The sequence below is a fragment of the Hippocampus comes genome, unplaced genomic scaffold (assembly GCF_001891065.2).
Source record: "Hippocampus comes isolate QL1 unplaced genomic scaffold, H_comes_QL1_v1.1 scaffold94, whole genome shotgun sequence".
NCBI classification, from domain to species: Eukaryota; Metazoa; Chordata; class Actinopteri; order Syngnathiformes; family Syngnathidae; genus Hippocampus; species Hippocampus comes.
In genome coordinates, this window is record NW_017806059.1 from 616376 (window position 1) to 644047 (window position 27672).

The 27672-nt window shown below is 41.9% G+C and overlaps 5 protein-coding genes across 6 annotated transcripts in view; 1 reads left to right on the top strand and 4 right to left on the bottom strand.

Moving 5' to 3' along the window:
• Positions 1-1528, top strand: part of rspo2 (R-spondin 2) — an 82317-nt gene extending 80789 nt beyond the window's left edge. For both annotated transcript variants that reach the window (XM_019892985.1, XM_019892986.1), the window contains exon 6: positions 917-1528. In XM_019892985.1, coding sequence (XP_019748544.1) covers positions 917-1032 — 116 coding nt within the window. In that variant the 3' untranslated portion in view covers positions 1033-1528. The remainder of the gene's footprint in view (positions 1-916) is intronic.
• A 14464-nt stretch (positions 1529-15992) lies between these two features.
• Positions 15993-17399, bottom strand: LOC109529625 (hepcidin-like). Its single transcript, XM_019892993.1, has 3 exons — positions 17182-17399; positions 17036-17107; positions 15993-16170 (listed from the first exon to the last, which is right to left on the bottom strand). Exons 1-3 carry the CDS (start codon positions 17272-17274, stop codon positions 16060-16062), a joined length of 276 nt encoding a protein of 91 aa, XP_019748552.1. The 5' UTR covers positions 17275-17399; the 3' UTR covers positions 15993-16059.
• Positions 17400-19857: 2458 nt separating this feature from the next.
• On the bottom strand, positions 19858-20563 carry LOC109529620 (hepcidin-like). The gene is made up of 3 exons (XM_019892989.1): positions 20370-20563; positions 20224-20292; positions 19858-20143 (listed from the first exon to the last, which is right to left on the bottom strand). Exons 1-3 carry the CDS (start codon positions 20460-20462, stop codon positions 20042-20044), a joined length of 264 nt encoding a protein of 87 aa, XP_019748548.1. The 5' UTR covers positions 20463-20563; the 3' UTR covers positions 19858-20041.
• Positions 20564-23354: 2791 nt separating this feature from the next.
• On the bottom strand, positions 23355-23983 carry LOC109529619 (hepcidin-like). Its single transcript, XM_019892988.1, has 3 exons — positions 23813-23983; positions 23667-23735; positions 23355-23586 (listed from the first exon to the last, which is right to left on the bottom strand). The coding sequence occupies exons 1-3, from the start codon at positions 23903-23905 to the stop codon at positions 23479-23481; spliced, it is 270 nt and encodes an 89-aa protein (XP_019748547.1). The 5' UTR covers positions 23906-23983; the 3' UTR covers positions 23355-23478.
• A 2757-nt stretch (positions 23984-26740) lies between these two features.
• On the bottom strand, positions 26741-27425 carry LOC109529621 (hepcidin-like). Its single transcript, XM_019892990.1, has 3 exons — positions 27238-27425; positions 27084-27152; positions 26741-27003 (listed from the first exon to the last, which is right to left on the bottom strand). Exons 1-3 carry the CDS (start codon positions 27328-27330, stop codon positions 26902-26904), a joined length of 264 nt encoding a protein of 87 aa, XP_019748549.1. The 5' UTR covers positions 27331-27425; the 3' UTR covers positions 26741-26901.
• Between the last annotated feature and the right edge of the window lie 247 nt (positions 27426-27672).

The following is a 27672-nucleotide window of genomic DNA, read 5'->3' on the forward strand; positions in this document are numbered from 1 at the left end:
CCCTCTCTCTCTCTCTCTCTCTCTCTCTCTCTCTCTCTCTCCCTCTCTCTCTCTCACACACACACACGCACACACGCATGCACCTCTTTATCTTATTTGTGGCCTTGGCAGGCAGATTGTTGCCTTGCGGTTTAGTAGCCAGCATTTTCCCTGTCACAGAGAGTTGAGGGTGCAAAACCTTCACCACACATGCTTCCATGAGAGCAGCATGTCAGTTTCCAGCGTATCTTGTCCCAGCGGGGAAACCTGGGACGGATTAACCTCCGGCTGAGGGACGAAGTTGGGAAGAGTTGAGTTTCACAAGTTTCTGCCATTTTCTCCCATGTCTGTTCCATTGGCACCGGAAAGTGTTGGGGTGAACGCGTAGTTCAAACCTCATGTTCAGACGCGAATATTGGAGCTTACAACAAATAAGGCTGACTCGTTTCATGTTTCATGTGTATTTGGTATCATGTCATGGTGAAGAGAAAACTTGACAAAAGAGTCCATGGAAACTCTTTGAAAAGGCAGGCGCTGTGAATCTTGGCAGACGGTTGGACAAAGTCAGGTCCACAAATTGGCTTGTCCTGCTGGATGTGGTGTCTGTTTGATAAGCGCAAGGAACACACGTGTCAGTTTGGAGAAAGGAGAGAAAATGTTGTCTGTTTTTTTTTTCTTTTTTTGGAAATGCAAAAATAATGAAATGAACATGTCTTTGCAGCTCATTGCTTTAACATTGATAGTACAGTATGTCTAATCATGCTAAAAGTGATCATATCTGGAAAAACACGCAAACTGCAGTCAACAGGGGGTGCAACTTCACTTTTCACGCTGAAGCCATAAGAGCTTCATGATAGTTTATGACCATGAAAAAAGAGAGAGAAAGAAAGTAGCTGATTGATGAGTTAACATTTTTTCCCTCATTTTTTTTCCTCAGGAGACTCAGGGAAGCATCGATCCAAAGAACCAAAGAAGAAGGGGAAGAAGAGGCTGCGATTTTGGGCTCAGAACCAGCACAGCGACCACTTGGCCTCTGCGCGCTCCGGTCAGTGAGGACTGAGAAGATGGACTTTGGACGTTGAACAAAGAATCTACGCAAAGCTGCTAGCTGCAACCATGCTCTGACTGACAAACATCACAAAACACCGTCAACCTCGCCTGCGTCTCAGACCTCCAATAACATCCCGCCCACCTCCCTCACCTTCCAGAGCATCGCCATGATTCATTCGTAAATCCGTCACTGCAAAAAGTTTTGTCTCCGATACGATTTCAGTGTCGACACACTAAAATCATACTCTACGCACCTGCCTGTCGCTACTTCCTCTTGGCTGCGCTGTTCAGCTAGGTGACTCGATTCGCTGCGGTTCCACCCCATGCCTTGCCTTGTGGACCTTTAACAGTCGACATTAGTGAACTCATTTCCTCTCAATAACAATGTCATCAACTGTCTAGAGTGATTAAAGACAGAGGGGGCAACCACAGACAGGAAGGGTGGGCAAGCCAAATAGAGGGAGGTGAAAGAGAAAGGCAGGCAGAGATTTGGCCAACTGTATTAGTGAGGGGGGGAATAGGTATAGGGGTTCATTAAACAGCCCTAAAAGGGGAAACTAGGAAAAGATGGAGGATGATGAAGAGGTACGAGACTTTGCCGAGGAAAGGGAGGTTGACGGCCAAGAAGATGGCACCTTGAGCTGAAAGAGACAGTTGTTTATTTTTTTTTCTCCCCATTTCTATATTTATGTCCAAACAACCCTCACCTGTCTGTCTGAATGGATATGGACTGCTCCATGTGGCCTTTATGTTCTGTACATTTTTGAGAGTAATATTAAATAAATTACCATGCATAGTTGCAAAGTATTTTCATTCTCAGCACAAAACTGTTTACGTTCAGTCCGCTGTATGCTCTCACTGTATAGTGTGCATAAGAAAGAAAGAAAGAAAAAAAAACTAAGAACTTGAGTTGGTTGACTCGCATGGCAAGAGACACACATGTACATAGTTGATCTAATGATGAAAGCTTATTGCCGTATTTTCAGTCTCGACTTGCTCACCATTCTAAATGTAGAGATAAAAGGCTGTAATACCAAACTGCAGATTAAAATGATTAAAAACAATTACCTAGCCATCACATAGCAGTTTCATTTATATAGTAGGTATATATTTGATTTATTTATTGATTCAATTTTGTACTTTTTTTTTGTTCAATGAAAATGTCTTTTCGCCTCATACTGTTACTCTTATACGCTTTAATAATTCTTTGAGTTTGACACAATGTGCATATCTGCCAGAATGTGTTTTGTCATGTCATGCATCGCTCCGTGTTGTATTCCATCCGTTCAACTACATCTACTGATTTCACTGTTTCAAAGAATAAGCAAAAATGACGTATACAGCTCTGCTTTGATATATTCTGAGTTTAATAATTAGATGCCAACAAATGTATGGTCATAGGACTGCATATGTGTACATTGTGTTTTATTAAACTATATTTCGTGTGACTGTATGAAATTTGTTATTGTCTCCATCTCGAACATAAGTGTCTACACTCGGAAACTCTTTCACTCTCTGTTTTGACGATTATATAATTTCAAAACCATTCATGGAAATAATCATCTCGTATCACAAAACACCAGTGTAGCATCAAGCCAAAGGATTTGACATGGACCATTTGGTCTAAAATGGTGTAACAGGATTCGGAATATTCAGTCATACACATTCGTGTTTTGAATTTCTAAGCAGAACATTTGATCACATCTTCATGGGCTCCACATTGCACTTAATACACTTAAAAAATTGACACTGGTCAGCAGCAAATTTTAATCACACATGGCTTGTGTGTCCCAAAATGTATATTTCAAACATGTCTTTTTTTTCTGGCACATGAGTTTTTTTGCAATATTTTCATTTTTTTGTTTGACTTCGGCGGCCCAGGGTCGACTGGTTAGCGCGTCAGCCTCATAGTACAGAGGTGCAGGGTTTGATTCCGGCTCTGGCCTCCCTGTGTGGAGTTTATATGTTCTCCCCGTGCCTGCGTAGGTTTTTCTCCGGGACTCCGGTTTCCTCCCACATTCCAAAAACATGCATGGTAGGTTAGTGGAACACTCTAAAATGTCTCAGTGTGAGCACAAATGGTTGTTCGTCAATGCGTTCCCTGTGATTGGCTGGCAACCAGTTAAGGGTGTATTCCACCTACTCCCCCAAAACAGCTGGGATAGGCTCCATCTAGCCCCGCGACCCTTGTGAGGATAAGCGGATCAGAAAACGGATGGATGGATGGACTTACAGGGGAACAGTGGAAAAACTAAATCCAAAACACAAAGTTCTGAAAATGTAAAGAAACCAAACAAACAATAACCCATGAGAGAAGGACAAAACAACGTGACAGCAGCACAAACAAACAAAACAACAAAAAAAAAAAAATGCGATTAGCGTAACGGTCCGACCAGGACTGACAGAAACCAGCTAACTAAATTCAAGCAAACTTACGAGACAAAAAGGAACACCTGAACAAAACACAAAGGGTTATGGGAGCTGATTGGTTAACCCAACGGACCCGGACAGGTGGAAACAAAACCAAAATGAGGAAAAGACAAAAGCACACGAGGAAACAAATCTATGAAACAAAGCTAAATGTCAACTAAACAAAAGTAGAATCATGACATAACACGCACATTTGCACACATATGGACAATTTGGACTTTTCACTGAAACTAAACTTTATGTTTTGAGAATATGGGCATACGCCAGAGTACCCGGATAAAACCCAGGCAAGCATGGAGACAACATGCGATGTGCAAACAGGAAAGCGGAAGCCAAGATTTGATTCTCGAACATCAGTACTGTAAGGCGGATGTGCAAACCTGGTACGCCGTGCCATTAACTCAATGTGCCGCCCTACGGACTCAATATTACACTACATACTTATTACATTTTTTTCTTTCCTTCCAGAACCGCATCACACGAGCAAACGACAAATATTGCAGAAAAAAGAAGATCATTTCACATGTAGTAGTTACATAGACATCTGCTGCCTGTTAGGCGGTTAATAAGAGCAATTTCCAGATGTCACCTCCTGGGCTACACTTTAACTCCTATACAGTGGATAAACCTTAAAGGCTAATGAAGAAAAAGAGCACTGACAATAAACACCACTAGAGCATGCATTCCATAGTTAACAGTGTGAAGAAAAATTAAATAGGCTACAAATAAGCAACAGACAAATGCATCCCCGATGAAAAGGATTACTTTACTGGCACCGTCGTACTTTGACATTGCTTTGCGCGTGGATTGGAAATGGGACTCGTCCTCTCTTTGTAAACCACATCTGTGAACTGTGTCTGGTTGCTTGTGTGTGCGTGTGTTTGAGTGTGTGTCTGTGTTTCAGTGTTTGCTCGAAATGTGGTTAGTTGGCTGAGACTTTTAATCTGACTGGGAGAGTTTTCATTAGTCGTGTTGAGTCCTTTTATAAAAGCCTGGTTCAAAGGCCAAGCAAGTGCAACCACTGGCCGGAAATAACCCAGTGGGCTCTGCAGTGACGGCAATCTACGCTTGACAACAAGTTACTAGCGGCGTCATGCTTCGACAGCATGTAATGGAAGACAGGCATAAGAATATGGGGAGCTGCACTCCACTTCGCCACGCTGTGTATTCTCCAGGCAGTTTGAAGTTGGGGCACAAGTGACACATTTGTTCCAATAGCAACTCAATGTTCACTTGATGTTGCATGTTTTTATTATTTATTATGATTACTGTATACTGAATCACCTCTTATCCTTTGAGTTGAAGGAAATCTGGAATCACATTGGTCAGTCATGGGGTTTGGCCAAAACGTATGTTGGGGGAAAAAAAAAATACGAAAAGGACCAATGAATACGATGACTCTCATTTTATGTAAAACGTTCAGTTTTTTATTTTTTATTTATTTTTTTTTTTTTTAATTACCAAACTCCAAAGTGTCACATAAGTCTCCACTCGGAATGACCTAATATGGTATTGCTTGCAATGATGGCCAAAATAACATGTTCTCAATAAAAGTAAATGGTCTGCGACCATTTTGACTTTGCTTGTTATTTTTTTGCTGAAAATGACAAGTCAAATGCAAAATGATGATGGTGCTGCAGTGGAAATACAGCATTCTCTACTGAAAAAAAAACAACACAGGATGTACGTACTGCACTTTTATTAACTCTATGTCAACATATAAACAATACCCTGGCCAAGAGGATCGACGGCTTTGACAGCAGGTCACTCAGAACCATCTTGAACATCAGCTGGCACCTCCATGTTGCCAACTGAGACCTCCGAAAACATACTCTTCAGCCCCCTGCATCCCGACTGGCCGCTCAGAGGTGCATCTGTTGGTTTGGACATCTCCTCCGATTGCCCCCGGAACACCCAACTCATGCCATCTTCTCATTTGATCCAGCAACAGCCGGCTGGAAAAGGCCACGCGGCAGACCCCACACGAGATGGCTTGATGTCATCAGGGAGGACCTCAAACACCAGGGCCTTACCCTGGAGGATGCAGTGGACGTGGTCATTGGCGGGCCCTGGGGAAGCTGATCGGCTCTACGCACTGTGACGACCCAGCCGAATGAGACTGGGCCTCCGCACCGCAAGAGCATTTATTATTATTATTATTATGTCAACATATAATGGGCAGTGTGTGTATGTTCACCTTTTCCAATGGTATATTTTTGGGGATCATTATACTGTAATGTTTTACCCAATTTACACCCCACTCCAAAAGTATCTGAAGCGTGTGATGAATTTCTCTTTTTTTTTGTTAGGTAGACTTATACTTCATTGGGTTTGACTTCAGAAAGCTGATTAATAGACACAGAATCAACATTCTATTTCGGGTTATAGCTCTGGGTATTCATCTGACACAAGACTTTTCCATTTTGTATGTGAGCAAACGTAGTGGAATATGAAACTGACAAGGTGTGCTTGGTTGCATGTGATTATGAAAAATAAAAGAAATCGTTTTTGTCAAACCGAGGTTTGGATATAGGACACGGTTGCAGGGTTCAAAGTAAAAAGATATATTTATTGGAGGATCAGCGACTGACAACTCAAAATGGCAAGGATGTGGAAAAGAAGGCAAGGACTGGTCAGATGCGGGGCGAGAGGCTGGAGTGCACGCACATGGATGAAAAATACTGGCACGGGTCAAAGGGAGACATGGACCATTGAAAAGCAAGCTAAGGGGCAACAGGTGAAAACAATCAGGGTGGCACAGGAGGAAGGTAAGTGACCTGAAACGAGAGGAGACTCATTCTTTCAAAATAAAACAGCAAGTAACCTGACAAACAAACAAAACTCACCGCGGTATGCCAATTTACATCTGCTCAGTTTTAAATTTGGCGTTTGCGAGTGAAGACGACATGAGCACTCGTTAGACGTCTAACCAAAATGAAAATCAGAAAGCTTTCTATTGACAAAATTGTGAAGGTTAATTGATGATTGCATTGTTAGCATATATCAGTGTTAGCGGGGTTGCTTTCTGACAGCTGCAATATACTTGAATGTTCAAAGAGCTGTTTACTCCCACACCTTGGGACTGTTTTAAATAGCAAAAAGAATGCCTTTAATTATTTCTGTTCTCATCATTTTGCTCACCTGAAAATGTGGAGTTTTGTGACAAACTCAAAATATAAAATACATTTTGTATCATATCCGGACGTAGCCTCAATACAGTATCTGAGGAAATCTTGTCTTGTTTTTCATCTCTTGATGGCAAATGGAAACATTTTCAGTCTACAGCAAAAATCATGGAATTGGCGTCGAAATGTTCCAATATAATTTTGGATAGGTGTGTCTATCATTCATTTTTATGTGTGTGGAAGTGTATGCGCAGCTCCACTTGGTAACAACAGGTGCATTGGGGACATTGATTTTTTTTATAACCATTTATGTAGCTGGAGGCTTTTCTCAGCAAACGGGTATAGTGTTTTTTCCCCATGGGTGCAATAAGTTCTTGGCCCATGTTACTCTAAAATTTGGGTTCCAAATACAACACATTAACCATTGTCCTTGTTCCCATGAGGGAAATTAAGCCTCTATGTCCTTCCACACAGGATGTGACATGTGAGTGCTTTATGATTTGAGTTGAATCATGCACACATTAAAAAAATTAGGGGCTGGGCATCTATTTCCTCATAGTGGTACTTTCAGAGCCATGGGCACAAGTATTATATTGGGCTCCGTATCCAGCTGGTGTGGACGAATCCCCAAGTTTTCTTATTCCCCCTCCTGACTCGTTGGCAATCCCGCTCCATTCATTCAATTTTATATGTGCCGAGTAGCCGTGTTACTACCGGTTTCCAGGGAGAAATAATCAAAAACAGGTCTTATTAAAGTATATTAAGACCAGTTGAAGAGGATATAATGTGCTCACTAAGGGCCAGGAAAGGATGTATTTGTAGCATGGTTGACACTTGTGGCTTCTTGAAGTGGGCATTGCACAGGTACTCCGGGGGGTTGTTTACTCGAGCCAAGTGTTGCATTGTGGGTGAGCAGATTTTAGTGGGTATGAGTACAGGAGGTGGGAAAGGTGGGGGTCTCATTTTCCGGAGCGTTTTGCGTCCTACCATTCGTTCAGAGTCAGATTATGCAGAGCAATAAATCAGAAACATTTGCTTTCATTTGGAGGGTCTGAAGTGGAAATAGCCAATCATAAATTCACAAGTACAAAACAGGAAGTATCTCAAGTGGGTGGAAGCAGATCTCAGAAACCAGGGTATTGTACCTAAATTGCTGGCCATTGAATCTCTGGTTATACAGAAAAGTCATCATCCTCGGCACAGCGGTGTATTAGTCAGTGTGGGTTGCACAAGTATGCCTCATCAACTCAGCCGTCTAGAAGGTCTTGACCTCATGTTAGTGGCATTGATTGTGTCTTTACGTAGGAGTGCACGGAGGCGGATGGATCACAGCTTTTATTGCTGAGTCTGACCTGCGGTGGGGTCTCTGGTTCACACTAAGCTCTCGCCTGGTGCTGGTTTGGATGATTAACTGTACAAGGGTGATGACTCATTTGTCGGTTAAGAGTCTGAAACAGCTGTGGTCAAAGGGAACACTAAGCCAAATCAGTTCCAAAGTTCTATTTCAGGATGTCAGCTATCCATTCATTACTGGTTCTCAGAAGAAAAAACTGTCAGCAGTTTAACACACTCACAATTTAACATTGAGGTGGTTGACAGATATCGTGTTACAACAGGGTAAGGTGTTTTTAGTATAATTTATGTGATATTTGGTGATTTGTGCCACATATCACCCTAGATTAGGTCAATTGTGGACGATCCCGAAGACAGACGGCCAGAACACATGCAGCATCTCGCGCCGTTAATGCATAGTCGAATGACAACAAATACGGCCACGATCTCCTGACATTTGCTAAAATTTTCTCTACACATGCCACACATGCGATACAGGCGCAAATGTCGCCCGGAGGTAGAGTGCAAGGGTGTAAGTACTCACTGTTAAGCGAATATAGAAACATCCTGAATAACTTTTATGACTCTCTGAAAAATAGTTACAATACAGCCCAGCCCAACCACTTTTCAATTCGTCTCATCTTGTGCAGACTTATTTGGATGGCATAATGAGACCTGAGCTTATCCAGTCGCACCTCATATGGATGTCATTCATTCATTATCATTGGCGCTCTGGCAAGAGGGGCACTGTGCTATCCCGATGCGTTGAGCTGACCGGTTGAACCAGTTTCTTCCAATTCTGGTAGCCTTGCGCTAGCAGCTCTGCATCATCCATGGCAGCACCGCATGTTGTCTGAGGTCACCCGCAACATTGTTTGTCCAAATTGTCTTTGGGTGTTGTGTTTCATTTTGTATTTGCTGTTGTATTGTCTTTTTGTGTTTGTGTTGTTCTGATGTGATTTGGTGTTTACTTTTTTTATTTTAGTGTTTTATCATTTGCTCTTTTGTTCAGAATTTTTTTGTTGTACTGTATTTTGCACTTCAGGGCCATCATAGGAAATCGTTCAAGCACAAACCATTGCTTATTACATAGGCTGGGTTTGGAAATGAATAGGAGGGCAGCGCTCTCTTTCTCTCCAAACACAAACACTCTCAGAATGGTGTTAGGGAATCAGTGTGACTTTTCGAACGCACTCCTTGTTGATGGCAGCGAACGAGTTCCAGTTGGATGAAACACCTGTTTCTAATCATGCAAAACTTTTTCTTTTTACTTTAAAATGGCTTAGATTCACTCGGATTCCCCTTTGAACCCCATCACATTGTGGCTAAAGAGAGAATCCTGGTCAGTCATTGAGCCTTTTAGTGCTGTAAATAGTAAAGTCTTGTCAGAGTTACGTCACAAAATAATGACACGACTACGATTCTTCTTCATGTTCTATTTCTTCTTCCGCTTGCATTTCTTCTTCTACTTTCTTTTAGCGGTTGGCCTATGCTTTTGATGCATTACCGTCAGTGGAAAAAGGGTGATGGTAGTGCACAGAAAGTCAACACAATTAGGGAACGAGGATTTTGGGTGCCAGTCCAAGCACTAATTTTAATATATACAAGTCGCACCTAAGTATAGGTTACAGGATCAGCCAATGACAAAAGGGGTGATTGTGAATGGCATTTTATTCCGCCTATATCATTAAAATATAGTTTTGTTTTTTTTTTTATTTAGTTTTGCCAGTAATGGTTGCTCACTGGTTCAATGTACCCCAAAACCTAAAGCTGGAGAGTAGCAGCAAAGGAAGGAGCAAATAAAGCCTTTTTTTTGGATGAGGTTACTAAAAAAATAGAATTCACTCATATTGTCATGATGCAGATTCTCAGAAATCCTGGTGTGCTCAAATAGTAAAGACCTTCTTGATGTATTACAATATCTATCTATCTATATATATATCTATATATCTATATCAAATTTTTAAGAAAATAAATCAGATTTTTGAGAGTTCATTGACTTTATTCTTGAAAAATAGTACTTTTCATCTTGAGAAATTCTGTTACGGTACTCTGGAAAAATCTCTTTTTGATATGACATGCTAATTTGTCTTGTAAGTCTTTCTCAATGCTTGAAAAAATATTAACTTGTATTAAAAAAACATTTAATCTAAAAAAACCGAAATACAGGTACACCAATTTAATCTTGAAAAATGACTTGACTTTTACAGTATATAAAACAAAGTGTGTATTATACATCTCAAATAATCAATTGAGAATGTGAAAATAATCTCAGAGAATGTTGAAGGTGGATTCAATTCCCATGATTAACAATCAGTATATAGATTGGAGATGTACATGCCACTCCACTAATATTTTACAATGTGTGTTTGGATGTCTAGTGAAATGGGCTACCACGTAATGAAAAAGGGCTGGGGGATCTCAGGAACCTGTGTGCTGCATGAACATCAACAAATGAACTTTTTTTTTAAACAAACACTAGCTTTTCAATTTATGGAGCAAATTTACTGGCGGCAACAATGAACAGGCCTGTAATTGCTCCTTGGCTGCGTTTTGTTTTGTGTGCGCCCATGTGGTTATGAGTCAGGGTGTGTGTGTGTGTGTTGCGTGTGTGTGTGTGTGTGTGTGTGTGTGTGTGTGTGTGTGGGTGTGTGTGTGTGTGTGTGTGTGTGTGTGTGTGTGTGTGTGTGTTTTAAGAGGAAGCTGAATGAAACCCTCTCCATGTACCATCACCTTTGTGGTTTGGCAGAAATTCTGTTGTTACGGGGGCGGAAAGCGGGCATCCGTCTGGGCGCGAGTCATGGTTGGCAAGCAACTCTGCCCCCCGCAAGGATACATGAATGTCGTATTAGTGAGTCTATTAGGCTCCAGTCTAGCAGCCTTTATATGTAGAGATTGTACACAAGTGTGTGTTTCTAGGCGTACATGGACTTCTGTGCCTGTGAAATTGCAATTTCATTGGCTAAAATAACACCCACAGTGTTGTCATTGTACAGATTGTCACTTGAAATATGTTGACCTCTCTCTATGTTGCTTCACCATTCTTAACTCTATCAGTGCAGCTGTGGCTGTGTGTTCCCAAACCAATTCTGGTTCAAATTAACACCAGACCACACTCATTTAACCTTTGTGGTCTTCATAATTGTTGTGGACAATCCAGTCATCCTGAAAGTAGCATAAAAGAACTTTTACCATTGTGGTTAAGAAGTCATGTGCTCCAGTGCTCAATTGGATAACTAGCAGAGCTGGCTAGCTGGAAAATAAATTTGCCTTGCACATTTAAGTTTATTTCTTCAAGGTTACTGGATTGTCACACTGCTGGTGTTCAATGTCATGCGTCTGTGTGTGTTTTGCAGAAAGTTTGAATGGGTATGTTGACCTCTGACTGGCTTGACCCAGGAAGTGAAAGAAGGAAAAAGTGGGAGAAGTATATAAAGGTGAAGAAGGGAGACCATGGGGCCCTCTTCGGAAAGTCAAATTTCCTAACCTTTATACCATCTTTCCTTAACCTTAGTTGGAATATGGCATTGAGTCAAGGAGAAATGACAATGTGCTTAAAAAAAAAAAGGATAAAATTGTTTCAGATGAATTTGACTCCACTTTTCGAACCGATATCGTATGACGGCGAGAATTGCTGAGAAATCATTTGCTTTACCAGGAAAATAACTGCTTGATAATAAAATGAAAGAATTCATTCATGAGGGTCGGAGGACGTGCTGGAGCCTATCCCAGCTGTCTTCGGGCAGTGGGCGGGGAACACCCTGAACTGGTTGGCAGCCAATCGCAAGGCACACATGGATGAACAACCATCCGTGCTCACACTCACACCAAGAGACAATTTAGAGGAAACAATTAACCTGCCATGCATGTGTTTTGCAATTGGGAGGAAACTGGAGTAACTGTAGAAAACCCACGCAGGCACGGGGAGAACATGCAAACTCCACACAGGAAGGCCAGAACCGAATGGAACCCTGCACCTCTGCCCTGTGAGGCGGACGTGCTAACCACTTGACCAAATGAAAGAATTATCTTTTCATTAATTCACAGATTCTAGATTTCTGCTCAAAAAGACAAAGGTACTTATTCTTTATTTTGTGAAGGATCCTCTCCAGATATTTTTCATTAATTTCAAAATTCTCTAATTCATGACAGAAAGATGTTTATAATTTTATTTCATTTGTGTGGAACCACATCTTTCCATTTGCTTTGAACATATATTGGTTTCATTACCTATCTCCTTGGAAACAAAAATTACATTTTATATGATTAACTTTAGGGCGACTCAGTTGGTTGACTGGTTAGCGCGTAGACCTCACAGTGCAGAAGTCGTGGGTTTCATCCCAGCGCCGGCCTACCTGTGTAGAGTTTGCATGTTCTCCCCGTGCCTGCATGGGTTTTCTCCTGGTCCTCCGGTTTCCTCCCACATTGCAAAAACATGCATGGTAGGCCGATTGAACACTCTAAATTGCCCCTAGGTGTGAGTGTGAGCGTGGATAGTTGTTCGTCTCTGTGTGCCCTGCGATTGGCTGGCAACCGGTTCAGGGTGTCCCCCGCCTACTGCCCGAAGACAGCTGGGATAGGCTCCAGCATGCCCCACGGCCCTTGTGAGGATAATCGGATCAGAAAATGGATGGCTGATTAACTTTATTGGCTGAATGGCAAATACACAAATTGAATACCACTTGCATTTTTGAAAATGAAGTTAAACAGTATGTTAGGACCATTAGAAACTAGGCATTAAAGGCATGAAATCCTCCGATCTATCTGCTCCTTCGTGAATGTCGGTTTGTAATACGAGATTTTATCTTGTTATTGATTGTATATCTCTGGCGATTGTGTTTGTAGTTTTTGTTTTCTGAATATGTATTAATGAAAAGAAGTCTCTGGCTTGCTTTCATTTTTTTAGGTCTTTTTTCTGTCACTGGAATTTGTGTCCTTTGCACATATTTCTATATTTGAAAATATTTTGTGGTCACAACATATATATTTTTTTTCTGTATGTATAGTAACATTAGTGTTTCAATTATTGAAACAAACTTTCCAACATTGCAACGTCGCTTACACCATTGTGTGCACGCAAGTCAAGGCTCAGTAGAATTTTACAACTTGCGCAAGAACCAAAACTCCAGGAAGGAGGGGCAAGGTAAGCTAAAGTGGCACTGCTTCTCATGTACCTTACTGATGCACAGCCACTGACAGGGAAATAATGCTTAATTTCCAGCTTTATTTCTCCTTCTACGTATGTGGGTTTTCTCTGAATACTCCAGATCCCTTCCAAATTCTGAAAATATGCATGTCTGGTTAATTGAAGGCAAAACACATTTGTCAATAGGAGTAAATGTGAATTTGAAGAGCCGTTTGTCTATATGTGCCCTGCTTGTGACCAGTGCAGGGTGAACTTTTTGGAATAATCTGACACTGTTCCAAAGACAATACTGCATTTACCACTTTTTTTTTTTCAAGCAACAGCGCTGTCATTGATTTTGGTCACTTCCACACTGAGCAAACTGCAATGCTCACAACAAACCTTTATTTATATTCTTCAAGAATAGAATCAATCATACTCCTTTAGAGCCTGATGAGTTATGCTCTTTCAGATGACTGAATGTCCAAAGTATGCTGGCCTTTCTAGTTTATACTCACTGGGAACCAGTTGACTGTCAGCATTGTTTTCAAGTTCCTATTCGGCAGAACTCCCGAAACTTCCCTGGATTCTGTGTTCTTTGCAGTGGGAATTTGATTTAGATATTATCTTCTAGATGTCTTTGGGCAGTAGGCGGGGGACAGCAGCCAATCGCAGGGCACACATAGACAAACAAGCATTCGCACTCACAGTCAGACAAGGGACAATTTAGAGCAGAGTTCCAAACATACGGCCCATGGGCCGGAACCGGCCCCCAAGGAGGTTTGATCAGGCCCGCAGGGCCGTATGTTTGACACCGATGCGTTACATAATCACCTTGTGGGCCGGATTAAACTCCTTTGCGGGCCGGATCCGGCCCGCGGGCCGTATGTTTGACACCACTGGTCTAGCACATAGGTGGGTGGCCAACCCTCGGCTCGCGAGCCTCATGCGGCTCTTTGTCTGTTTCAATGTGGCTCCCGGGCTTTCACACGACAAGCGTCGAAAACGCCTCAGCAGCAGCGATGCAATTCAAACAAGGCACTAAGTACACAGAAGGTACTACGTCGGCCTATCATCAATCCCTTTACTTGATTGACATAGAGGGAAACCAATCAGATGACTGCATCACCGCTCATGCGCAGACAACGGCGCTAAACGCAAAACTAGTCCTCGGCAGTGGCGATGCCAATCAAACAAGGCACGAATTTCACAGAATGTACTCCGTCAGCCTATCAACAATCCCATTACTTGATTGACATAGAGGGCAACCAATCAGATTACTGCATCACCGCTAATGCGCAAACAACGGCGCTAAGCGCTAAGCTAGTCAGCGAATTACCCCTGATTTTAAGGCAGGGGTGCCCAATACGTCGATCAGAATCGACCGGGAGCCAGCGAACTGGTCCCAAGTCGACCGCAAGTGGTGGGAGGAGGAAATGGGTGGGAAAAAAAAGATTTGTTTGTTTGTATCTTTAGCGTTTGTTCATTTTCGCCCGTTCCGACTGTTGCTCATCGTAGTGTGCGTGCATGTGTGCGCAGGTGAGTGCGTGCATGTGTGCGCAGGTGAGTGCGTGCGAGCGCGCGTGTGTGCGTGTGTGTGTGTGTGTGTGTGTGTGTGTGTGTGTGTGTGTGTGTGTGTGTGTGTGTGCGCGTGCATGCTTGCACGTGCACGATCGGTTCGTTCGTGGGAAGTTGGTCGCTTCAAAAGTCGATTTTTGACCATAAAAGTGTGTGTGTGTGTGTGTGTGTGTGTGTGTGTGTGTGTGTGTGTGTGTGTGTGTGCGTGCGCGCACGCGCGAGGGAGGATATGATGCGGCAATTTGCAGTAACACAGTAAAAAAATTGGCTCTTCGTCTCCGACTGGTTGGCCACCCCTGATCTAGCATTTACCAAGAGGTAGACAATCCATTTCTGAGAGGTGAACAAAACATTTCTATATTTTGTTTTATTGTAATGATGGCGCAAGACTTGTTTGCACTTCTGCCTCACAGTGCAGAGGTCGTGGGCTTGAATCAGGCTTTTTTTGCATGTTCTTCCCATGCCTGTGTGCGTTTTGTCTGGGCACTCCAATTTCCACACAATCCAAAGCATGCATGGTAGGTTAATTGAACACTCTAAATTGTCCCTAAGTTTGACTGTGAGTGTGAATGGTTGTTCATCTCTGTGTGGCCTGCAATTGGCTGGCAACTAGTTCAGGGTGTGCCTTCCAGAGATGAAAGTCCTCCGGATTTTCCCGGAATTCTGGATTTTCAAATTTTAATGAAAATTTCTCCGGAGAATTGAGGAAAAATTTCCCAAAAATTAATCCGGATATTAGTTGACAACATTGAACGAACACGCGTTTGAGTTCGTTGTTTTGCTTTCACAAGCGTAGCCATGTTGAGGCACTAACACTAGTAACAGTAAAGAGATTTTCGTCTCTTTATAAACACACTTGCTAAACCCCAGTGGAACTAATAAAAGACGCCGTGGAGAAGACAGTTGTTGTCATAAAAAATATATTTGGACAAAAAGGGAAACACAGAGATTGGCAGAAAAACGTGTCCGTCCGACTTCGAGTGTCGTCTCGGCTAGTTTACCTTAGCTGTTGTCGTGTGTGACGTCGGTTGCATCGGCGCTAATTGGTTGAAATCAAAAGACGCGCTTGCGTACATGTTCGCGCTGACGCACGCACAGCAGAGCGCAGCGGACTATCAACTGCTGAGGCGTGCTTCGCTTGAGTGGCGTTGCCACAACAGTAATACCCTCGCCTCGCATTCTCGTGGCCTCGCCATATCTCGGAGATTTCGAAATTTTTTTTTTTTGGAATGTTTATTTATTTATTTATTTTCCGGAATTTTCAGGAAAGTCCACTTTCACCTCTGGCCTTCTGCCCGAAGACTGCTGGGATAGGCTCCAGCACGCCTGCGACCGTCGTGTGGAAAAAGCGGTTCAGATAACAGATGCCAGGATGGATGGATTGATGGTTTATTGTGATAATACAGACTGATAGCAGTACAGAAGTACAATTTCCAGGAATCACCAGTCACAGCACAGACCACACCATGTCGATTCTCGACCACAGCAACCGCAGCACCAGCGGCAATCCCTTTCACTGCTGAAGCGTTTGCGTCTGACGCTATTGTCCATCTGTGTGCAGAATAACTGAAATGAGCAACTGCAAAGTTAAATGCCTTAATTGTCAGAGCTTGCGTGATTTTGATTATTAAGTAGGCAGCAAGTTTGAAGTTCTGAAAACTTTCTCTCGCTCAGCTCTTTTGTGCATGAGATAAATGCTGGCCTTTATCGTGAAGTATTTCCTAATCACTGGCAGCCTCTCTCTGTTTTTGCAATGGACTTTGCATTTCCACCTGACTGGTGTTTGGAACAGTTTTTAACCCTTTTATGAACTACACAAGCACACCACTTGTAACAAAATGGGTCACCCACATTCATTCCCCATGTTATTTAATGCGGGGTGATTTTTTGAAATAGTTACATTTCAATATGTAATGGTCGAAATTCTTTGAAGTCATAGTAGTAAAAAAAAAAAAAGAGTAGTTTTTCTGACTGCCGTCAACTACTACTTTGTCATCATGCATGGCGCTCATTGGGAGAGCAACAATGTTCTGTATTCGTGGATACCATTATGGAATTAAAAAAAAATAGAGCAATGAAATATTTGTAAGAATCACCATAAATGAAAAATAAACAAGTGATAAACACTAAACACAGCTTCAAAGATTGTCATGATTTTAAATAAAACACTATTTTAAGTTGAAAGCATATTCCATTTATTGGAATGACTGAATGGTGTTGGATAAATTAACTAAATCAGAAATTTATTATAAAACACAGTTAAATCCGTAGGAAAGGACATCGTTATATTTATCCAAGTAATTCAGGTGAAAAAATCGCCTAGAGATTCGGCACAGAATAGTGATGTAGATACATACATACATACATACATACATACACACACACACACACACACACACAAAATACTGTATTATACCTTCAACTGGTGGTCTTCCGGGATGTCAGCAGCTGCGTTATCTCTTGCTTCCACCATATGTTGGTCAGGCTCCTATGATTGCAATGTCCAGTATGAAAAGATGTCTCTGAAAAAAGTTGGATCAAACAAGAAACGTGCTTGCTTACCCGATTATCACGAGAGATGGTAGAACCCTCCTGGATAAAAAGGAAGGCAAGCATGATGATCACTGCAACAGACAAATTGAAGGGCTTCATCATCTTCCAGAGAGTATGCGGTGTTTGTCGATTGTGTTCAGCTTCTTTCGCTCTGTTGAGTGAATCCTGTCAAAAGTAGCAAAGACTGTACTGGTGTATATGTATATATAGTTGCCAAGGTGACTCTTTCATCATGCCTAGGAATATTTAACAACTTCTGATATGGACTTTGTGTCCTACGTCAACTGGTGACTGGAACAAGAAAGGGGATTTTTCGTGTTGCTGTGCTGTCTTTGGCACACATGTAGTAAATGCAATTTTCGCTGTCTACCGACTGACACGCTCTCATAATGTCACGTGATCAAAAGGTTTTATATGGGTGTGAGTTATGTTATAGCGTTACATATTACATTATGGTCGGATGGTGGACGAGCCCTGAACATGTCAACCAACCTTATACCTTCATTTGGGCTCCAGCCCACCTGTCTGGCTTTGTAAGTTGCATGTTTGTTCTCCCTGCACTTGTTGTATTCTGTCCAGGTATTCTCGTTTCCACTGTAACACAATATTCAGTGCTGGTCAGGCCCAGAATTACAAAAGAATGTGATAGTCAATTCTTGCCTCTGTTTTTTGCCCGTGTTTGTCTTGTTGTGCTTCACAAAGTGTCATGCCTTTTCTGGAGGTTTTAGCTTCAAATAATAAAGAACTAAAGTGCTTTATTTTATTAGTGTTGTTGCGATTTCTTTTCCTCTTTTTTTAATATTCGCCCAGTGGTGGGCAAACTACGGCCCGCGGGTCGGATCCGGCCCATTAGTGTTTTTAATCCGGCCCGCCGAAGGTTGGTAGACAATTAAGGTTCGATGTGAATGATTGCATTCATTTCATTTGGACTTGTAATGACAGGCATTTCAACGCCAGGTGCCGCAGTTACTTGAAGTTGCAGAGCACAGGGAGGGAGGGGGAGACGAAGAGAGAGGGAGAGAGATAGAGGGAGAAATCTTATCTGTCACCTGCGGACCTCTGCCAAACGGAAATCCCCGAACCCAGTAAACAAAAAAACATATGCATTAAACTTTCTCCTACTACATTACATGAACGATCGATTCATAACAACGGAAGTTCCGGAAGCCATACGGAAGCCCGCAGTAGTGCCAAATCAAGCAACTCCCACTCGATACGACGGAATAAGTGTGCCACTATTGTCTATCATTGGATCCAAAACGGCGACATGCAAGTGCCTCCTAATTGAGTTTTACTGGAATTGCGAAAGTTTTTAATTTCATTCATTTATGTCCTGTAGCTCATGGCATCCAAACGGAGAGGAACAGTAATGACCGCGGAAGAGAAAGTGATATGTATCTATATTTATTCTGGCAATTTCCATGCTGGGAGTGAATTGCTTGCGGCTCGACGGACAGTCGAGTAAATGAACGTTTCCTGGAATGGTTTGACTGTTCCATAGCGCTAACGATGACCATCGAAGACTTTGAAGGGTCCGGTGGCTGGCTTCAAAAGCTGGTTGCACGACATCAGCTGTGCAATGTTGTCATGTGTGGTGATCGAGGGGAGGTAAAGTTTGAGACAGTGAGTGAGTGGAAACAAAAGCCACCAGGTCTCTTACTCGTCTCATTTTCTAGCAAATAGTCCTAACTTTGTTATATTTTGTATATTTTTTATTATGTATTTTTTTTAATGAACCTGTACTGTATGCTGCATTTTTGTTGTTTGTTATAAACAGTTTTTATGCAAAAAATTGTTGCACTTTGTTGCTTGTGTTGTCACACATGTATGTTGTTAACATACTTGGATGTTCATACAGGACATATACCATAGTTGTTTCACTGTTTTCATTTTAAAAAAGGATCTTCATACTTTCATGCTTTTGCTCTGTTAATGTGTGGTATGGACTATCAACACATGCAGTTTTTTTTATTTGAACTGAATCTTGTGCTGACCCGGCCCACCTGTCAAATTTTTGAAATCAATGTGGCCCTCGGGCCAAAAAGTTTGCCTACCCCTGTATTAGCCCATCATTTTGAATCGATTCTTATTGACTACCATACACCCAATGGTGATAACAAAATTGTCCAGTGTGCACAAGTAATAACATTTTTTTTTCTTTGCTTTGAGTTTAGTTTGTATTTTTCCTGATGACCAGAGCAAGGGTGGCACGGTGGTCGATTGTGAGAATGAATGGATGTTTGTCTATGCGTGCCCTGCAATTGCCTGGCAACTAATTCAGAGTAGTTAGGAATGACCTTCCACTAAATATTTGGCAAGCCCGCTCTCTATCCATTTGTAAAACTCTTTTTGAAACACATTTTCATTCTTTGGCCTGCGACATAACGTGAGACTTTGTTTTGTATTTACTGTCTTTTTATTTACAAATGTATGGCTTTAACTGTCTTCATTTTCAAAGTTCTAATTTTTACTTTATGTACAGCACTTTGAATGCAGCAATGGTTGTTTTTCAAGTCTTCTCTCAATAAAGTTGAGTTGAGATTTGGACATCTTGGTCCAATCACTAAACATTATGATATCAGCCATGTTGATCTGACAAATGTCTGTTCTTCCAGTCACATACTAAAGCAAAAAATGAATGGATGTCATTTGTGCATTTTAATCATGACTCAACCAAGACTTTGATGCATGTTGTTTATCGGTATTTATTGTGTAAAAGAGACATTTCAGATTTTTTTTATCTGTCTTCAGTGTCACACCACTATGTAAGCATATTTTCAATTCTACCAAATGCAACTGCTTACACGCCAAACAAAAATTAACAAAGGAATAGTTTTGATTGATGTGACAATCCGGATGATTCTTAGAATCACCATTCACAGCACAAGCCACAGAAATTTATTTGACCGCAGCAGTTGCAGCAAACTTTGCAAGCTCCATTATGACGTTTCTGCCTCTTGTTGTCTGCCACCTGTGTGAACAACACAAACTTTGAGCACTGTTTGGAAATATCACTCATCCTGCTTGATAAATCAAAATACTGTCTGATACCTTCCATAAGTCCACTGGGATCTCAGCAGCTGCGTCATCTCTTGTTTCCATCATATGCTGGTCAGGCTCCTATGATTTCAATGTCCAGTATGAAAAGATGTCTCCGAAAAGAAACAAACAAAAAATTATTTATTTCATGTGCTTACCCTATTGTCAAGAGAGATGGTGGAACCCTCCTGAATAAAAAGGAAGGCAAGCATGATGATCACTGCAACAGACAAATTGAAGGGCTTCATCATCTTCCAGAGAGTATGCGGTGTTTGTCGATTGTGTTCAGCTTCTTTCGCTCTGTTGAGTGAATCCTGTCAAAAGTAGCAAAGACTGGTGTCTATATATATAGTTACCAAGGTGACTCTTTCATCATGCCGGGCAATATTTAACTTATTCATGTACTTCTGATATGGACTTTGTGTCCCTCCTCAAATGGTGGCTGGAACAAAAGGGGGATTTTTGGTGTTGATGTGCTGTCTTTGGCACAAATGTAGTAAATGCATTTTCCGCTACCTACCGACTGACGAGCTCTCGAATGTGACTTGATCCAAAAGTTTTATGTGTGTGTTATGTTTTAATATTGTATATTACATTTGGCTGGGATCGTGGGCCAGCGCTTAGCATCTCAACCTCATAGTCCTTACAGTGGGGAGAACACCTATTTGATGCGCTGCTGATTTTTGAAGTTTTACCTCTTACAAAGCAGGTCGAGGTCTGTAATTTGGTTGAAAGGTACTCTTCAAGTATGAGCGACAGAATCGAAAACTCCAGAAGATCAAAATCGATTTTTAAATAATTGATTTGTATTTGATTGCATGACATACGTATTTGATACAGCAGACAAACAGAACCCAAAATTTGGTGCAGAAACCTTTGTTTGCAATTAGAGATCAGACGTCTTCCATAGTTCTTCATCAGGTTGTCACATACTGCACCAGGGATTTTGACCCACTCCTCCTTACAGATCTTCTTCTCAAGAGCGTTCAGGTTTCGGGGCTGTCGCTGGGCAACACAGACTTCCAGCTCTCGCCAAAGATTTTCTATTGGATTCAGTTCTGGAGACTGGCAAGGCCACTCCAGGACCTTGAGATGATTCCTACGGAGCCACTCCTTAGTTGCCCTGGCTGTGTGTTTCGGTTCGCTGTCATGCCGGAACACCCAGCCACGACCCATCTTCAATGCTCATACTGAGGGATGGAGCTTGTTGGCCAAGTTCTCATGACACACGGCCCCATTCATCCTCCCCTCAATACGGTGCAGTCGTCCCATCCCCTTTACAGAAAAGTCTCCCCAAAGAATGATGTGTCCACCTCCATACTTCACAGTTGGGATGGTTTTCTTGGGGTTGTACTCATCCTTCCTCTTCCTCAAAACAGGCCAAGCTCCACTTTTTTTTTTCTCATCAGACCACATGCAAACTCCACACAGGGAGGCCAGAGCTGGAATTGAACCCGGTACCTCTGCACTGTGAGGTTGACGCACTAACCACTGGATCACCGGGCTGCCCTGGTTTGACTGTTATTGTGTAAAAAACTTTCCGCAAACTGGACCACTAATAAGAGAGGAGGCAAGTTCCTCAGCGCTAACTATGAGCATCGAAGACTTCGAAGGGTCCCGTGGCTGGCTTCAAAAGTTCATTGCACGACATCAGCTGAGCAATGCTGTCATGTGTGGTGATCGATGGGAGGTAAAGTTCAAGACAGTGAGTGAGTGGAAACAGAAGCCACCAGGTCTCTTACTCGTCTTACTCGTCCTAACTTTGTTATATTTTGTATATTTTTTATTATATTTTATTTATTTTTTATATATATACTGTACCTGTACTGTATGCAGTTTTTTTTTTTTGTTCGAAACAGTTTTTGGGCAATATATTGTTGCACTTTGTTGCTTGTGTTGTCACACATGTATGTTGTTAACATACTTGGACGTTCATACGGGACATATATACCATAGTTGCTTCACTGTTCTCATTAAAAAAGTATCTTTAACTTTTTGAAAATGCTTTTGTTCTGTTGCTGTTTGGTATGGACTGTCAACATATGCAGTTTTTTACATGTACCCTATCTTGTGCTGACACTGCCCACCTGTCAAATTTGAGAAATCAATGTGGCCCTCGAGCCAAAAGCTTTGCCCACCCCTGTATAAGCCCATCATTTCGAATTGATTCTTATTGACTACCATACACACAATGGTGATAAGAAAATTGGCCAGTGTGCAAAAGTAATAACGTTTTTTTCCTTTGCTTTGAATTGATTTTGTATTTTTCCTGATGACCAGAGCAAGGGTGGCACGGTGGTCGATTGTGAGCGCGAATGGTTGTTTGTCTATGTGTGCCCTGCGATTGGCTGGCAACTAATTCAGAGTATCCCCCACTTACTGCCTGAAGACGACTGGGATAGGCTCCAGCACGCTCGCAACCCTTGTGAGGATAAGTGGATCATATATTGGACGGATGAATGAATGGATTGAAGGATGAATGACCGGAGCACAAAGCTCAAATTTGGGCCTCCTTTCATTAGATCCCTGTTCACTCTGGAGTTAATTTTTAGATTCTTTAACTATTTAAATCTTGAGATGATCTCACCCCACCTTAACTCTCTGATGTTCTTGGAGGTACCAAGGAGTAAGCAGAGATTCTGAGGGAATCAGGCATTTTCAGTTGCCAGTCCCTCTCTTAGGAATGACCTTCCACTAAATATTTGGCAAGTCCGCTCTCTGTCCATTTGTAAAATTCCTTTTGAAACACATTTTCATTCTTTGGCATGCGACTCAACATGAGACTTTGTTTTTGAATTTACCGTACTCTCTTCTTGTTTACAAATGTATGGCTTTAACTGTCTTCATTTTCAAAGTTCTAATTTTTACTTTATGTACAGCACTTTGAATGCAGCAATGGTTGTTTTTCAAGTCTTCTCTCAATAAAGTTGAGTTGAGATTTGGACATCTTGGTCCAATCACTAAACATTATGATATCAGCCATGTTGACCTAACAAATGTCTGTTCTCCAGTCACAAACTAATGAGATCAGCAAAAAATGAATGGATGTCATTTGTGCATTTTAATCATGACTCAACCAACACTTTGATGCATGTTGTTTTTCGGTCTTTATTGTGTAAAGAGACATTTCAGATTTTTTTTTTATCTGTCATCAGTGTCACACCACTATGTAAGCATATTTTGAATTCTACCAAATGCAATTGCTTACACGCCAAGCAAAATTTATCAAAGGAATAATTTTGATTGATGTGACAATCCAGATGATTCTTAGAATCTCCATTCGCAGCAAAAGCCACAGAAATTCATATGACCGCAGCAGTTGCAGCAAAATTTGCAAGGTCCACTATGGCGTTTCTGCCTCTTGTTGTCTGCCGCCTGTGTGAACAACACAAACTTTGAGCACTGTTTGGAAATATCACTCATCCTGCTTGATAAATCAAAATACTGTCTGATACCTTCCATAAGTCCACTGGGATCTCAGCAGCTGCGTCATCTCTTGTTTCCATCATATGCTGGTCAGGCTCCTATGATTTCAATGTCCAGTATGAAAAGATGTCTCCGAAAAGAAACAAACAAAAAATTATTTATTTCATGTGCTTACCCTATTGTCAAGAGAGATGGTGGAACCCTCCTGAATAAAAAGGAAGGCAAGCATGATGATCACTGCAACAGACAAATTGAAGGGCTTCATCATCTTCCAGAGAGTATGCGGTGTTTGTCGATTGTGTTCAGCTTCTTTCGCTCTGTTCAGTGAATCCTGTCAAAAGTAGCAACGACTGGTGTGTATATATATATAGTTACCAAGGTGACTCTTTCATCATGCCGGGCAATATTTAACTTATTCATGTACTTCTGATATGGACTTTGTGTCCCTCCTCAAATGGTGGCTGGAACAAGAAAGGGGATTTTTCGTGTTGCTGTGCTGTCTTTGGCACAAATGTAGTAAATGCAATTTCCGCTACCTACCGACTGACGAGCTCTCGAATGTGACTTGATCAAAAGGTTTTATGTGTGTGTTATGTTTTAATATTGTATTTTACATTTGGCTCGGATGGTGGACCAGCACTTAGCATATCAACCTCGTAGTCCTTACAGTGGAGAGAACTGATTTTTGAAGTTTTCCCACTTACAAAGTAGGTCAAGGTCTGTAATTCGTTTGAAAGGTACTCTTCAAGTATGAGGGACAGAATTTAAAACGAACCTCCAGAAGATCAGAATCGATTTTTCAAACAGCCATCGCTGCATACAAAGTGCTTGTTGGCCAAGTTCTCATGATACACGGCCTCATTCATCCTCCCCTCAATACGGTGCAGTCGTTGCATCCCCTTTGCAGAAAAGTCCCCCCAAAGAATGATGTTTCCACCTCCATACTTCACAGTTGGGATGGTTTTCTTGGGGTTGTACTCATCCTTCCTCCTCCTCTAAACATGGCCAAGCTCCACTTTTTTTTCTTTTCAGAGCACATGACCTTCTCCCATTCCTCCTCTGGATCATCCAGATGGTCACTGGTAAACTTCAGACAGGTCTTGACAACCGCCTGCTTGAGTTGGGGGACCTTGCGTGCAACTACAGGATTTTATTCCATCACGGGTGGAACATGTTACTGATGGTTTTCTTTGACACTGTGGCTTGAGCTCGATTCAGGTCATTGACCAGGTGCTGCCATGTACTTCTGGGCTCATCCCTCACCGTTCTCAGGATAATTGATGCCCCACGAGGAGAGATCTTGCATCGTGGTCCAGAGCGGGGGAGATTGCCCGTCGTCTTGAACTTCTTCCATTTTCTGATAATTTCAACAACAGTTGTTGCCTTGACACCAAGCGGCTTGCCTATTGTCCTGGAGACCATCCCGGCCTTTTGCAAGTGGACAATTTTACCGCTGATGTCCTTGCACAGATCTCTGGTCTTGGACATTGTGGAGAGGTTGGAGTTTGTTTGATTTCAGTGTGCAGACAGGTGTCTTATTCAGGTAAGTTGTTCAAACAGGTGAAGTTAATACAGGTAATGAGTGGAGAACGGGAAGGCTTCTGAAAGAAGAACAAACAGGTCTGTGGGAGCCTACATTCTTACTGGTTGATCGGTGATCAAATCCTTACGTCAGGCAATAAAATGCAAATGAATGATTTAAAAATCATCAACTGTGTTTTTCTTGAGTTTTGTTTTTGATAATGTAACTCATAGTTGAAGAGTATCTTTGATACAAATTACAGACCTCCACCTGCTTTGTAAGTGGAAAAAATTCAGCAGTTGATGAAATATTTGTTCTTCCCAATGTAGGTCTGTAATTCGATTCCGGGCTCCAGCCCAGCTGTATGGTGTTTGTATATTCTCCCCGCATTTGTTGGATTTTCTCCAGGTACTCTAGTTTCTTCTAATACGCCCCCCCCGCACCCCCCCAAAAAAAGGTGTGTTACTGTAGTATAGGAAAATACGTGTTAGTATAGCTAAGTTGTCCAAGGATATGAATGTCAGAGTGAATGGTTTGTCTCTATGTGCTCTGCAGTTCTTGGAGCCTTCCCACCCAGCATGCGGTTGAGCGCCTTGCTTCGCCAAATGGAGCGGGTTTCTCTGTCTCTGGCATCTGCTCTGTCTTGGGGACACAGTTGCAACTTGGCTTTTGTGCACTAGGGTTTGGCCTATAGCTTGGAGGCAGAATGGGCTGACCACCTTTCGGCATTGGTGAAAAGTTGCATGATCTGAGGCCAACAGATCAGCAACCGCTGTAACCCAATTTTCAGTCTTGGACAGGTCCAGAAATCCAAGCGTCTGATAGTAAATTCTTGCCTCTGTTATTCTTCCCTTGTTTGTATTGTTGTGCTTCACAAACAAAGTGTCATGCCCTTTTTGGAGGTTTTAGTGTCAATAAAGAATTCAAAGTGCTGCATTTCATTCGTGTTTCTGTTGTTCTTATTCCATCCATCCATTCATAATCTGAGCCGCTTATCCTCATGCGAGTCGCCAGCATGCTGGAGCCGATCTCAGCTGTCTTCGGGCAGCAGGCAGGGTACACCCTGAACTGGTTGCCAGCCAATCACAGGTCTCATGTGGACAAACACAATCACACCAAGGGACAATTTCGAGTGTTCCTGTTTTTGGAAGGTGGGAGGAAACTGGAGTGACTGAAGAAAACCCATGCAGGCACAGGGAGAACATGCAAAATTCACACAGGAAGGCTGGGCCCGGAATCGAACCGTGGACCTCTGCGATGTGAGTGGACGCACAAACCAGTCGAACACCCTATGTTGTTACTATTATTTAGTTATTATCCCATCATTTAGAATAGAATTCTTATTCACCACCGTACGCACAATGGTGAGAAAATAATTGCCAAATATGCACAAGTAATTTTTTTTTTCTTTGTTTAATTTGTTGTTGCCTTCGGACCAGAGCACAAAATCCAATTCTGGCCTCCCTTCAATGGATCCCTGTTCACTTTAGAGTTAATTTTAGGTTATTTTAACTGCATTTGCCATTTGTGCGTTTTAATCATGACTCAACCAACACTTTGTCACATCCAGTTTATCTGCATTTATTGTGTAAAGAGACATTTCAGATTTTTTTTGTCTGTCCTAAGCATCACACCACAAAGTATGCAAGCATGTTCAACTCTAACAAATGAAATTGCTTCTAGGCAGAATAAAAATGAACAAAGGAATATTTTTGATGTGACAGTGCAGATGATTCTTCGAATCACCATTCGCAGCAAAAGGCACAGAAATGCGTACGACCGCAGCAGTTGCAGCAAAATTTGCAAGCTCCATTATGACGTTTCTGCCTCTTGTTGTCTGCCACCTGTGTGAACAACACAAACTTTGAGCACTGTTTGGAAATATCACTCATCCTGCTTGATAAATCAAAATACTGTCTGATACCTTCCATAAGTCCACTGGGATCTCAGCAGCTGCGTCATCTCTTGTTTCCATCATATGCTGGTCAGGCTCCTATGATTTCAATGTCCAGTATGAAAAGATGTCTCAGAAAAAAGTTGGATCAAACAAGAAATTGTTTTTTTTTTTCTGTCCTTACCCAATTGTCAATAGAGATGGTGCAACCCTCCTGAATTAAAAGGAAGGCAAGCATGATGATCACTGCAACAGACAAATTGAAGGGCTTCATCATCTTCCAGAGACTATGTGGTGTTTGTCAGTTGTGTTCAGCTTCTTTCGCTCTGTTGAGTTAATCCTGTCGAAAGTAGCAAATATTGGTGTGTACATACATATATAGTTACCAAGGTGACTCTTTCATCATGCCTGGAAATATTTACCTTCATCTAGTTCTGATATGGACTTTGTGTCCCTCCTCATACAGTGACTCGAACAAGAAAGGGGATTTTCATGTTGCTGTGCTGTCTTTGGCACAAATGCTTTAAATGCAATTTCCGCTGGCTACTGACTGACGAGCTCTCGAGTGTCATGTGATTTCATGAATGTTATGTTTTAACATTATATATTACATTAGGGC